The 12,761-nt window shown below is 48.2% G+C and overlaps 1 protein-coding gene across 9 annotated transcripts in view; it reads right to left on the bottom strand.

Moving 5' to 3' along the window:
- syne2b (spectrin repeat containing, nuclear envelope 2b) overlaps positions 1-12,761 on the bottom strand; it is an 87,679-nt gene that overhangs the window by 8,134 nt on the left and 66,784 nt on the right. For 8 of the 9 annotated variants that reach the window (XM_046413728.1, XM_046413732.1, XM_046413733.1 and 5 more), the window contains 5 exons: positions 6,517-6,679; positions 3,492-3,679; positions 3,218-3,368; positions 899-1,081; positions 121-258 (listed from right to left, as the gene is read on the bottom strand). In XM_046413728.1, coding sequence (XP_046269684.1) covers positions 121-258; positions 899-1,081; positions 3,218-3,368; positions 3,492-3,679; positions 6,517-6,679 — 823 coding nt within the window. The remainder of the gene's footprint in view (positions 1-120; positions 259-898; positions 1,082-3,217; positions 3,369-3,491; positions 3,680-6,516; positions 6,680-12,761) is intronic. The other variant, XM_046413735.1, reaches the window with a different exon arrangement.

Below are 12,761 nucleotides of genomic sequence, written 5' to 3'. Positions count from 1 at the left end.
GCAGAGGTCGACATGAGGGAGGGAAAAGACATTTTGATCGTGTAGCGAGTGTCCAGCAGCCACGGATCCATCCGGACAGGGAAACGTTTAATGTCGGCGGAGCGTCAGCAGCAGACTTACGTTCAGCTGTCTCATCTTGTCTTCGATGTCGCTCTCGGAGAAGTGCTCCACGTTGGTGAGCTGGAGGTCCATCTCTGTCAGCCAGACCAGGATGCCCTCACGGGTTCCCTCGAAGTCTTCCCTCTGAGAGGTAAAGTGCTGCAGGAGCGGCGAGCAGAGGGCGGACATCGTAACACTGATATCGTTTATACTTTGCTGTCATAACTTTGCACGTTGTTGATTCCATGTGTGAGTTTCATGGGAAAACATCTGAGAATGTTTCACTAACATCAGGAAGTCCTGCTTGGTAAACGCTCAGACCCTTCAGTGGGTCGATGGACCAACACGGGACGAAAAGCCCTCTGAAAACTGATTTTTAATCTAATCAGAACAAAAAATATTATTTCTCCCCTAAGAAGATAAAATATCAGCTCTGAGCTTTAAGTCACACTTTAAGTCACATTTAACATAAACAAGAAAGTCAAAATGCTGAACGAGTCAAATGAAACCAGTTGGCCCTGGTCTGACGATGTGAACATGACCTCAGCAACAGGAACGGCGTCCATCTGCTCAGCGCCACGATAAAAACAGCTTCCTGCCCACGTGACGCCTCGTCACCGTCTGAGAGGTGACCTAAATCCTGCGGCTTAGCGCTGAGAGCAGGAGAGAAGCTGCACAGATCAGCCGTGAAGGTTTGATACGCGCTGATGTTTGCCGTCTGACTGTTAGCTGGAGTTTCAAACGCAGCCTTAAACACCCGCCATGATTTTATCTCTGACCTCTGACCTCTGAGCCTCACCTTGAGTCTGCGGAGAACAGCAGCCACCCTCCTCTGCAGGCCGTCCCACCTCCGGTTCCCCTCGTGGACCATGAGCCTCAGCTTGCTGGCGGCGTCGGTTCGGTTCTCCCGGGCCAGGCGGCGATACTGTTTGTTGACCAGCTCCAGCTGAGTGAGACGCTCATGGACCTGCCGCTGGAACGCCTGAGAGCACAACGTAAACGAGGGAACATGAGAACACAGGTGTTGCTGCGCTGGCTGGGAGCGCGCTCAGGTGTTCATCTGATAACGTGGAGAGATTTGACGCCGAGCGCTTTAGGCCTAAAGGATGTGATTCAGATCCACGTGGAACTACAACAGAGACTGATCCAGGTGCTGCGTTTCATCAGGACACATGAACTGCTCCTCTCCTCAAAGACATCAGGAGTTTGAAGGGATGCTTGTCAAAGAGCACGAGATTGTGAAAAGCTGCTCCTTCAGAAAAAGACATTTTGGAGGTTTGAATGAGACACTTTGACCCTCAGAGTGTTGACTCAGGGTTGATTTCATTTCCTCTGAAGGACGAACCGAACTGCATGAAGAGGGAATGTGTTTACGTGGACCACATAACGTGACATTTTTATCCACAGATGGAGATTTGATTAAACTGAACAATGACGTTGAATCCTTTTACAATCTGATGGGTTGATCTGAAATACTGTTTTATGTAAAGAGTAAAAAAAAAACTAAAGGTCATTTTATATTTTTCTTTAAATTTGTGTGTTCATAAAGAGCAAATTGGAAACGATTGTTGCGACACGCCGGCACTGCATGTTGTTTATTAACTTGGTAAGTCACGTGATGGCCGACAGCAGCCAACATTAGACACGAGGAAGACGAAGTATTTTCACGTTTCTTCTTAAGCTCGGCTAAAGCTGTAGGCGACTTACGTTACGTTTAAACGTGCTGCTAGAGTGAGCTAATGCTAACTGATGCTAACTGCCGTCACTCTGTTAGCTCGGTTAGCCGCGGAGCTGCTACTCCTTTTAGCTAATGAAACCGCCGTCGTCCTGTTTGACCGCGTGGTCAACATCCGGTTTCCGGTCCCGGTGTCGTGTCCGCTCGGGTTCACTCTGACTCTCTCTGACCGTCACTTTGACCCGATCCGGACATCCCGCCCGATTGATACTGAGCATGTGCAACTTTCAACAGAGATAGTAATGAAGCGAGATGTCTCACTTCCAACATCAGATTCGGACAAAAAAACAAAAACAGGTTTAAGTCACGTTATTAAGACTTTTTAAAATCACGTTTTAATGTCTCGTGGACGCGGTCTGGTGAGGTTTATTATGAGTACATCACTTCTATAAGCACATATCAGCATACCTGAATTTCTGTTAATCACAGTTATTTGTATGATCTTTAATCGTTAGCTAAAATGTCATGATTGTGAAAGCGTCCAGCAGCTGCTCAGGAGGATTAACAACCTTTTCCAGTCAGTTTATGGATCTGTACCTTCATCCTGCTGCTGATTCTAACGATTACGCTCCCACAGCTTCACTCGAGGATGTGGGTCACTGGTCCTCCACAGGATCAAGTGTGTGTAGTTATCAACAACATCTCCACGTCGGCAGAGTCCAGATTACCAGATACTAATCTGTGTTTCTAATCCAGACTGACACATCAGAGGTTACATCTGTGTCCAAGAGGACACCTGAACCTGGAACTGCACAATAAGTGTATAAACAAAGTCTCTTCTGGTGCTGAACATCACCTTCTAAAGCTGCGAACAAGTTCCTGACACGACTGCGACGTCCCTGTCAGGTGTCAGAAACTTCCACCGGCCCACCGAGAGAGCTTACGAGTCCGAATTCTGATCCGCCAAGACGGAAAGTATGACACTCTCGGACACTTCTTAAAGGGTGCATCAAACAAAAAAGACACACAACTGGTCAATTTTGTTAAAAAGGATGGACTAAAATTATTTCTGAATTTCTGTTAAGATGCCACTTTGCTTTATGGCATTAAAAAGTGCATTTTAATTATAAAGCCCAATATCGCAATTTGCTTAAAAGGGCTTTGAGAACTGACAAACAGTATAAATGACAGTTATTTGTTTTCCCTTGTTCTGAATTCATCCTCCTGATGGACTGTGACGCAGGATGTTGGAACAACTGCTGCTCAGGTTTGCAGTCAAAATTCTGCTGATACCCTGGACTCCTCCTCTAGTGGCAGCACCTGGTCACAACACCACTGTGTCCTTAAAATCTAAATCTAATCACCATTAGAACAAGCATTCATTTTCTCAGGACCAGTTTTTAGGCCTCGTGGGGAGAAAGAGAGAAAGTTTCGTCAGCTGACCTCGAACTTCTTGAGCTCCTCTTTGGCGCTGGTGTAGAGCACGTCGGCAGAGTCCGGGTTCGCTGCGGTGGTCTCAGCTGTCTTCAGCCAGTCTTCGAAGCGAGAGTAGTCCTCCAGGAACTTACACCAGAGACGCCAGGTCTCCTCGATCCTGATAACAACAGAAAGCATCATACAGTTTTTTATCTTTTCTGCGACGTTGAAGATGATGAGCTCTAAGTAGCCTGGGAGCAGGAAACAGTACAGCTTCAGATCGTTCAGCTCCACCCCTCACCTCATCCTCCTCTCCATGGACATGGCGCAGATGTTCCTCCAGCGCCGGTCCAGGCTGCGGGTGGTCTGCTGGATCGAGTCGCTCTCGGAGTCGCCGCCGCAGGCGTCGGCATCGTGGAGCAGGACGTCACAAAGAGTCAGCACGGACGCCACACTCTCCGTGTGCTGCTCGATGTCCCGCTGCAGATCCTGAAGAACAAACAGAAAAACCTCCATCAGTGACGGACAGTAACGCAGACACGGATCTGTTCCTCAGTGCTTCAGATGATGGCTCAGCACTGTCTTCACCTGTAGACTGCTGTCCCTCATTTCCTTTAAATGGCTGATCCTCTCTTTACAGTAAGCACTAGTGGGGGCCAAGTTGTCTATTGTTCCCTGTTTAAATATTCATGACTTTCCTCGCCATCCTGAGGAAAAAACTACTGCCAGCTGCAAGGTGCTGAAATGCTGCTGACACTGGACAGCTAATATATAGCACACTGTGTGTGCTGTTAGCATTAGCGCAGGACCAGGACACAGCTGTCTGGAGACGTCCCATCATGCATCCTGTGTTTGTCAACAATAACTTATACAGTCCTGCCTAAATGGTTTCCACTGTCAGGCACAGAGTCATCCAGAGTGTGTGTGTGTGAGAGAGACGCCTGATGGCACTTTTGTCAGCTCTTGTTTGTTCAAAGTTACCACTCTCTGGGTTGCCATGGTGACCTCTGAGAGCTTAAAGAGCCCATCCACACAGGAGTCATTTCAGCCGTCCATCATCCACTAATGGAGGGAGCTGCTGCCCTTTCAGCTGGCGTGGCTCTCCGTCTCTCCCCCACTTTCATCAGTTCACTCAGCTTTTCTTTCTCCTTTTTTCTGCCCATCTGTCATCTGTCTCTTCGTCTCCTTTGCGAACCCTCTGTCTTCAGACCCGTCCCTGCCCACACTCAGGCAGGCTGCTCAAGTCCAATCTGTTCTGCAGTCTACAGGTGTGCTTTTCTATTTCTGTCACCCCTCTGCTTGATAATTATCTCCACATGAGAGAAAATGATTAGCAAAACCGCAGAATACACCAGCTCATGGATGAGAGGCTAGTGAACTAAGCTAAAAAAAGGTAGCTAAAGCTAGAGCTCATCCAAGGAGGATGTCATGAGTGTTTACATCCCGCCCTGTCAGGAGCCTCTCGCCCATCAGCAGCACGACGCTGACATAAAACCAGGTGATGATTTCTGGACATTGCTGTTGGGCTTTTCCAAATGTATTTGAAGTGTCATCGAGTTCCATTGTTTGCACCAGAAGACAGACGCCTCTTCAGCCCATATCTCTGCAGCTCACACCAAAACTATCCAGATGATAAACAGCACTGCAGGGGAGGGGAGAAATATCTTGATTTTGGGTTGAACTGTCCCTTTAAATGTGTCCCGACAAACTACTGACGTGCGCTGTGGGTTTACAGAAGTCTATACGTTGAAGTGGTGCAACAAAGAAGCTTCCATCAGATCCTGATCATTTTGTTGACGTGCTGCTGTGACTGAATCCATCCATTTCACCTGCAGCCCGTGTGGACACACATTTTGCTTTTACAAGGTAAATGATCAGCTCTCACTCCACTTCTGCCTGAACTGTTCGATCAGTCCACTTCCTCTCAAAGCAGAAACTTTTCTCCTTTTAGTGTGTGAAGGACAAGCATGAAAAAATAAACTAAAATCCATTTTCCTTGGACGGGCCGCCTTCTGAGGCCCGGCTCTCAGTGCATTTACCATCTCTCAGCTCAGTGTGGCAGCTTCCTCCTAAACAAACACCCCTCAGCCTGCAGCTTGCTGAGATTTTACTTTGCAGCCCACATTACTCTACTCTTCTGTTATTACGCTGTTGATAGCTGCAGGGTGGCTGTAGCATAAAGGTTTTAAAAGCGGGCGTGCATCACAGGTGAGTGAATGAGGTACTTCCTGCCCTAAAATTCCCTCCAGGTGCCCTGCAGCGTCTACCTTCAGTCTCCATTCTGCCCTGAAACACGGCAAAACAACTTTTTAGACCTTTTCTTACCTGGAGATGTCTGAGCTCAGTAGAGGAGGGACGGCTGCTGATTTTTTACTGCTGTAAAAGTAATTTTTAATAACTTTTTACTGAGGAACTTAACATTGTTCATCTACACAGAAAGTCTGCTGTCATGTTTTAACTGTTTCACCTTTGCAGTTGTTTGCAGTCTCCACCCGCGTCTGTCCAGACTCACACATCTGTACTGACTGACAGGAAGCTTCGCCACCTGGTGCAGCAACAACCACCTGAAGCTCAGTATCATCCAAACCAGTGAGCTTGTGGTGGACCACAAAGCTTCAGGCGGTCGTTGCTGCAGAGAAGCTACAGACTGTAAAACATGGAGGCTTCACACACGCGTCCAACCGGACAGCAAAGATCTACACAACCAGCACAGCTTCAAGATTAGAGGCAGCAGTTCAGTATGGGAGCACATGTGAGATCTGGTCCCAATGTGGCCTTCAGGTCCTGAGTTCAGCTGCTGAATGATGGACAGGAAACATCAGGATGTGACAGTCAAACTGACCTTTGACCTTCTGGATAGAAAATCATTTCATCCTGTTAGACATTTGGGTGAGTTTTGGCTACAAATGCGTTTTGTGAGCTCAGTGACCTTCGGCCACCAAATTCTCTTCAGTTCATCTTTGAGTCCAAGAGGACATTTGGGTTCAGTTTTGAAGAAATTCACTCAAGTTGTTCCTGAGACACTGCATTGACAAAAATGGGACGGACGTCATCTCCCATAATGCAACTTGATTGCAGGCCTTCACCACTAAGTAATGAGCCCAAACTCAGCCTTTCAAGTTGGTCCTCCACTCTGTAACGCAGGCTCTTTGAGATGACCTCTTCTGAAGACTTTTACAGACAGGCTTTCTTTTTAGTTTTGCTCTTAATTTTTTTGGTGTGTTTTTATTCTTAACTGTTTGAACTACGCTGTGGTTTTTATTTTATTCTTGACATTACAAAGTGCTGCTCTAACACCTCGCTGAAACAGAAATCATTCCTCCCACCTGCTGCTCGGCCAGTTTCCTCTGAATCTCGTCGCTGTGGCAGACGTTGTAGACCACCGGCCTGGCCAGCTCGGCCTCGATGCGCGACAGCCACGTCCGCAGGTTGCTCATGTTCTTATCGAGCTGCTGCACGGCCACCAGCGTCTCCTTCAGCTTCCTCACCCTGCGGAGAGAAAGACGTTGCGTTGCAGGAGGTGTTGATGGTTTTGATTCTGGTTTTGTTCTATCACTTCCCCTTGTCCTCCCCCCTCTGCACACGTCCACAGTGTGCACATGACTCAACATTCCTCCCAGGCTGTTATCTGCAGCTTCATGTCCTCACAGCTTTGCTACAGGTCGAAGTTCACTCGTGAACTTTCACCCTTTTTACAGTGTGGTCTCTTAAATCAACGGTTGGCTTTATTTTTTGGAAAAGCTTTCATTTCACATTCATCACTGGAGTATCAGTTTTACTTCAAGTGGATTTGCACTTCTGATTTCAGAGCTCAAACAAACTGTTTCCAAGGAGCTCAGATGCTGTGCAGCTTTTCACTCTGCACACACATCAGGTCTGCTGCACGTCTCAATCGAGAGGAAAAGAAGCCGAACTGAGACACTTTGAGATGCAGCGTGAACACAACCTTACTTCACAGTGCAGAAACGTCCACAGTGAGTCACACCCTTCACCCGCCGTCGTTAGCGCTCGCTCGGCTCCACAGATCAGCCTGCGACGGCGTCAGGGAGGCGCTGCTACGCTCTCACGTATGACACAACAGGAGCCTTCACGGCCGAGCTGCAGGCTGACCTACATCTGACTGGGAGCTGCGTGTTGTCTGGGAGAGAGACCGCATTCCAGTTCAGCTCGCAGGTCGGTGACCTACATGAGTTCATTCCACCAGAAACCAGCACGGTGACGCTGCACCATCACGTGACTGCAGCCGGTGAGACCTGCTCCAAAGTGTCAATGAGAGCGTGTGTGTGTGTGTGTGTGTGTGTGTGTGTGTGTGTGTGTGTGTGTGTGTGTGTGTGGCAGGACTGCACTGTAGCAGAATCCAGAGTTCAGTCTGTCTGCAGGTGTGTCACTGTCCTTCAGCATGTTGCATTCAGAATACTTTATAACTACTCTTCCAAACACACTGATGCTGCTGATGAACTTTATACACTTCATTATTAATCACGTCTGTAATGTTTTATGACTGCTGACATGTTGCCTAAAGACGTGTCGCTGTTCTGTGTGTGCACGTTTCATTCTAATTCAGACACCTTTGAAGGTGTTGGGTACACAGCTGTGATGCAACACACACACACACACACACCACAGCAGCAACAAGCAGACGTCACGCCGCTGAAGCCGCACTCAGCACACTGAAGACCGTTATGTGATGTCCGCGGTGAGACACGATTAACACAGCCTGCCCCGGTGTCCCTGTCCTGTTCCTGGTCCCTGATGCATCTGCATGTGTTTGTGTGTGCATGCAGATGTGAGCCGCACGTCTCCACAGGATGTGAGGACGGCGGCAGTGAATGGGTGGGCGGAAAGCAACACTGGTGACATGAGAAACACGCTGCTGCGATCAGAATCGGATCCAGACACACACCTGCTGGCCAAGCTGACATTTGTATAAATACCATCACAGACACACAAGACGACTCGAGCCGACAGTCTGAATTGAATTTGCTCTGAATGAATCGGCATGCACCGACAAAGCCTGGCCCATCCCCCTTCTCCCCAGCTCTCCCCGTCTCCTCCTCCTCCTCCTCCTCTTTCTCACAACAAAACACTCGACCTGCTCTGCCTTTGACCCGTCTGCCTCCTCGACCTCACGCTGGCCGGGTGCGTCGGGCCGTGATGAGGGCTCTGGACCAGTGCGAGAGGTACTTACGGGTTGGTGAGGAGGCTACTCCATGGCGATGGCTTATCTGCTAGCAAGTGCTGCCCCCCCCCCCGTCCCCCTCCTCTTGCCCATCCCTCCCTCCTCTGCAGCCTGCCTGTACCCTCCTCCTCCTCCCTCCTCTCCAAACATCTGGATGCAGTACCAGGTTCACTTCAGGATACACAGCAACAGGAGCTCATTTGTGATGAGGTCCAAAATATCATAAAACTGAAAAATGCACATCACAAGTTCCCAAGGAGACGCCTTCAAACTGCTCGTTTTCTGTGACCGACAATCCAACATCCAAAACCTGTGAAATTTACAATGAAGTCAGGATAAAGCAGAAGAAGCAGCTGGAAACAGAAAATAGTCTGAATTATCGAACCTGCCGATGATTCATTTTCTGTTAGCTGATTGACAAACCAGTCTGTCAGTTCAATCATATGAGGCGGACAAATGTTTTAGATTTCACTTAAAAGACTTAAAAGGACTTAATTTTGGGTGTTGGACTGCTGGTTGGACAAAATTAGCAATCTGTGGTTTTGACGTTTGACATTTTCTAAACTATTAATTGTAAAAATAATCACTGATAATGAAAATAAGTGTAAGCTGCAGCTCTAAACGTTGATCACCACACCATTTAAGACCAATCCAGAGGCGTACGGCACGCACAGATATCACGAAGAACACTGAAGTGCTGCAGATGGGTTCCAGTCAAAGATCTTAGCAGAACTAATGACTGAAGAGTAGAAGAGTTCATATTTCAGCTGGCACAAACAGAGCCGACAAGCAGGAACAAAGTAGCAGAAGCTCATTAAAGTTATTCCAGGTCTGAGGAGATTTCGGGTGCAGCTGTCGTCCGCCGTTACCGTTACTGGATACGACCTCGGACACCACCGCCGACTGTGCCGAGGCTGCTGACACAGACAGACCCAGCGGGGATCCTCAGTCAGGAAAACCTCCATCTGCCACCTTCTTCCATTTGAAATGAACCAGAGAGCAGGTCATACATCACAGGACAGAATGATGGAGAAACAGGTGGAGGAGATGAAGAAAGAAACACAAAGAAAGAAAACAGAAATTCATCTACAGCAGCGGCTGTCCGTCTGTCAAGACGCAGGCGTCCGTAAGTGTCGTGTAAGTAACCTATTAGACACAATGAAGACGGGAGGTTTGACATGAGAGAAGGAGAGGCTGCAGTTAAAAGGTGATGATATCGAAGAAAAGTGTTTTCTCTGCGCCCAAAAGCAGCCCGAGTTTAAAATGTATTTTGACACTGAACTCGTTCAGTGCTGCGTTCCAACAACAAATGCTGCGTACCCAGAAAGTCCTCCAGACCTCTAGGGGGAGCACTGAGATTGATTGATTTTCAAAAGAGGGAAAAAGTACATACAGACATAAGGTTCTTAATCTTTTACCACATTTGGTCGTAGTGTCTTCAGAGACAGATCAAGCTTCTCTCTCTCTCTCTCTCTCTCTCTCTCGTTTCTCATCGTTTCCATAGAGACACAGTACACACACGCACAAACTCCACCAGTCACACAATAGCTTGAAAACTTAAGGCCTAAATCTCTAATTCATCTTATTTGCCGTTAAACACATGAGCTTATTTAAACTTCACTGCCACACAGAGAGGAACACGAACTCCCGGGCAGCTCAGTCTTCAGGCCTCGTGCAAACCTCAGAAATCGCTGTGGTAACCGAGACGAGGCAGCAGCTCGAGGAGGGCGCCATCATCCCCGAGACGACCAGAACTTCAACCACACGAGGAGAGCCAAGTGGTTGTTTTCATGTCAGCATTTCAAATGACATGCAAAAGCTCAACTTGAAATTAACGACCCGATTAACTGCAACATAGAAACAAAACCACAATCAAAGAAGTAAATTTGTTGTAACGGGTGTGAGGAGCCGGAGGAGGACAGCAGGGGGACTGTTTTTCAAAGGCAAACATCTGCCTCGCGTGCATCTTATTCAGACAATGAGGAGAGAGGATGGTGGCCCCCGAGGCTGAGGGCCCGACGGCACAAAGGCTCGTGTCAGCAGACAGCAGCTGCTGGGCCGGGTGACGGAGCAACCGGTTTGTTTTGGGGGACAAAGGCGAGCAGCGGGACAGTGTCAACGCGTCTAATCCCTCGGCAAGTCAAACCTCAGCAGTCATCTGCCGTAACTTAGTGAGGCGAGATGCACACAAAGGCTGAAGGACGCCGCAGTCATCACTGACTCTGAATCAGCTCCTCTCAAACCCCATCAGCGCTTCTACAAACATGTGACTCAGTGGAGCAGGACTCTGCCGACGGACACGGACAACACGGCCTCGCGTCTGCCGCGTTGTGCGGGAGGAGGAGATGAAGACGGGGTCGAGAATGACAGATGCTGACACTGAGAGGTGAAATGTTTAGAGAGGGTAATAACGATGTGGTAAAATATCACGTCTTTCAGGTCTGTGCATTGGAGCTTATGTTGGTGCTATCCTCGTCAGCTGTTGGACCGAGATATTACAACAAAGAAGTAAAAACTTTTCTTTAAGCTATGACTTCTACTTAATGGAGCAATCATTCTTAAAACTGCCAACAAGACACTCACTGAAAAGCAAACCACATACTTTTTGTATGAACTGATTCAATACAAACATATTGCACCTAGTGGTCATTGGTGGTACTGCATCTTTAGACATTTCCTGTTTAGGTTCTGCTTTTAGCTAACAGCGGTGGTTTGGTGGTGCAAACGTTGAATATTTTTATGAACAGGACCTGGGAAAACAAAGTGCAGCAGTGATCACCACCTTAACTCTAATCAGCTTGCAGCACGCCTTTCATTGGCTCAGACAGGTGGGGTGCGTCCTCCTGGGCTGATTAGGCCACTGAGGGGCAAAGGGAAGGCTCTTATGATCTACAAATCTACTCTGCCCTCCACACACAAACACACACACGTGGGAACATGTTATTCATGAAGCTGATGAATTGCTGGTTTATTTGCATCCGAAACTGCTCTGACTGAGGTGTGAACAGTGCAGATGTGACGACACTGAAAAAGGTTCGCTGATCATGTAAAGCAGCTTTGTGGGCTGACCCCCCCACCCCCCTTCGTTTACCACCTCAGTGGGTTTTCACCCACCTCAGTGCAGATCCCGAGTCTCAAATCCCACAGCGGGTTTTGGCTCAAGATCTTCATCAGACGTGAGACAGTGAAGTTGGTGATGTGCACCAGAGTCCACAAACATTTTTCCTTGTTTGGTCCAGGACTCCAACATACACGACACTTTGGATAATCACTTCTCTCCATGTTTGTGTCAAAATGTTGGGAAAGGCTGTTTTCTGTTTCCGCAAGACCAGCAGGATGAACAGGAACGCAGACGCACACAGATGTCTTCCATTTAATAAAATCTAAATCAACAGTGAAACGGGTGCACATTCCATCAGAGACATGAGGCTCGTGCCTCAGCAGCGGCTCGTTAACAGGCTTAGCCTCGTTATGCTGGTCAGTCCCTGAGGGCACAGGGGGGTGAGGGGGTGGGGGCAAATCCACTATTGTGAGTCCCTCTCCACTCCAGGCCCCCTTCCATTGTTAAAGACAGAGGGCACATCTCTGTACTAACAACCTGTCAGTCATAAAGACCCGAACCCTCGTCCACCGCAGACCTCTGGGAGCAGTTTACCAGGTCAGGTCCACTGTCCGCACTAACGGTGCCACTACATGGGCTCACGTCCTGAGCGAGGCGGTGTTCAAACTCAGAGGCAGGTAGTGCTCTGTTCCAAAGACAAATAACTTTAACAGTAACGGTCCAATCAGAGCTAAGTTTGTACATCACAAGCTCAACACACACTGGACACTGAGTCAAACGAACTCAACCCTCCTTTGAATGAAAACATGGAGGACCAGAGCCTGAGGAGAGACGGAGCGCTAAACAGCCACCATATGGCAGATCTAAGTCAGCCATTCTCACGGAGGATAAGTCGCCTCCACCCTTCCTCCACCCAGACTGGTTTAACCCATCTGGTTCCAAGAAAACATTCCACTGCTCAGCTCGACTCAGCTCAGTTCCCTGAGCTCTGTTGTCTGCTAAACACAGAGGACAACAAACAGGCGATTACGAGGAGCAGAGTGCAGTCATCAGTTTCAACTCGTGTCCTGTTGTTTGCCGGAGATGCAGCAGTAATTGCAGTGCATCCACTCCTGCACAGCGAGGACGTAAATGTGGATAATTACAGCCAAAGTGACTGAAGCAGAGCAAGAAAGGAGGAAAAAGTCCTTCCACTAATGCATGATGCCTGGTAGTGATGTGAACATATAACCATCCACAAAATCAAAGCAAAACAGGCAGAAAATTCACATTATGATATGTGCTTTAAGCGTGTGTTAGATCTGTGCTTTAGCTTGCAGACCCTCCCAACA

The sequence above is a fragment of the Scatophagus argus genome, chromosome 15 (assembly GCF_020382885.2).
Source record: "Scatophagus argus isolate fScaArg1 chromosome 15, fScaArg1.pri, whole genome shotgun sequence".
In the NCBI taxonomy this organism is placed as follows: domain Eukaryota; kingdom Metazoa; phylum Chordata; class Actinopteri; family Scatophagidae; genus Scatophagus; species Scatophagus argus.
Note: the sequence above shows the minus strand (reverse complement) of the source record. Positions and strands in the feature narration are given on the sequence as shown.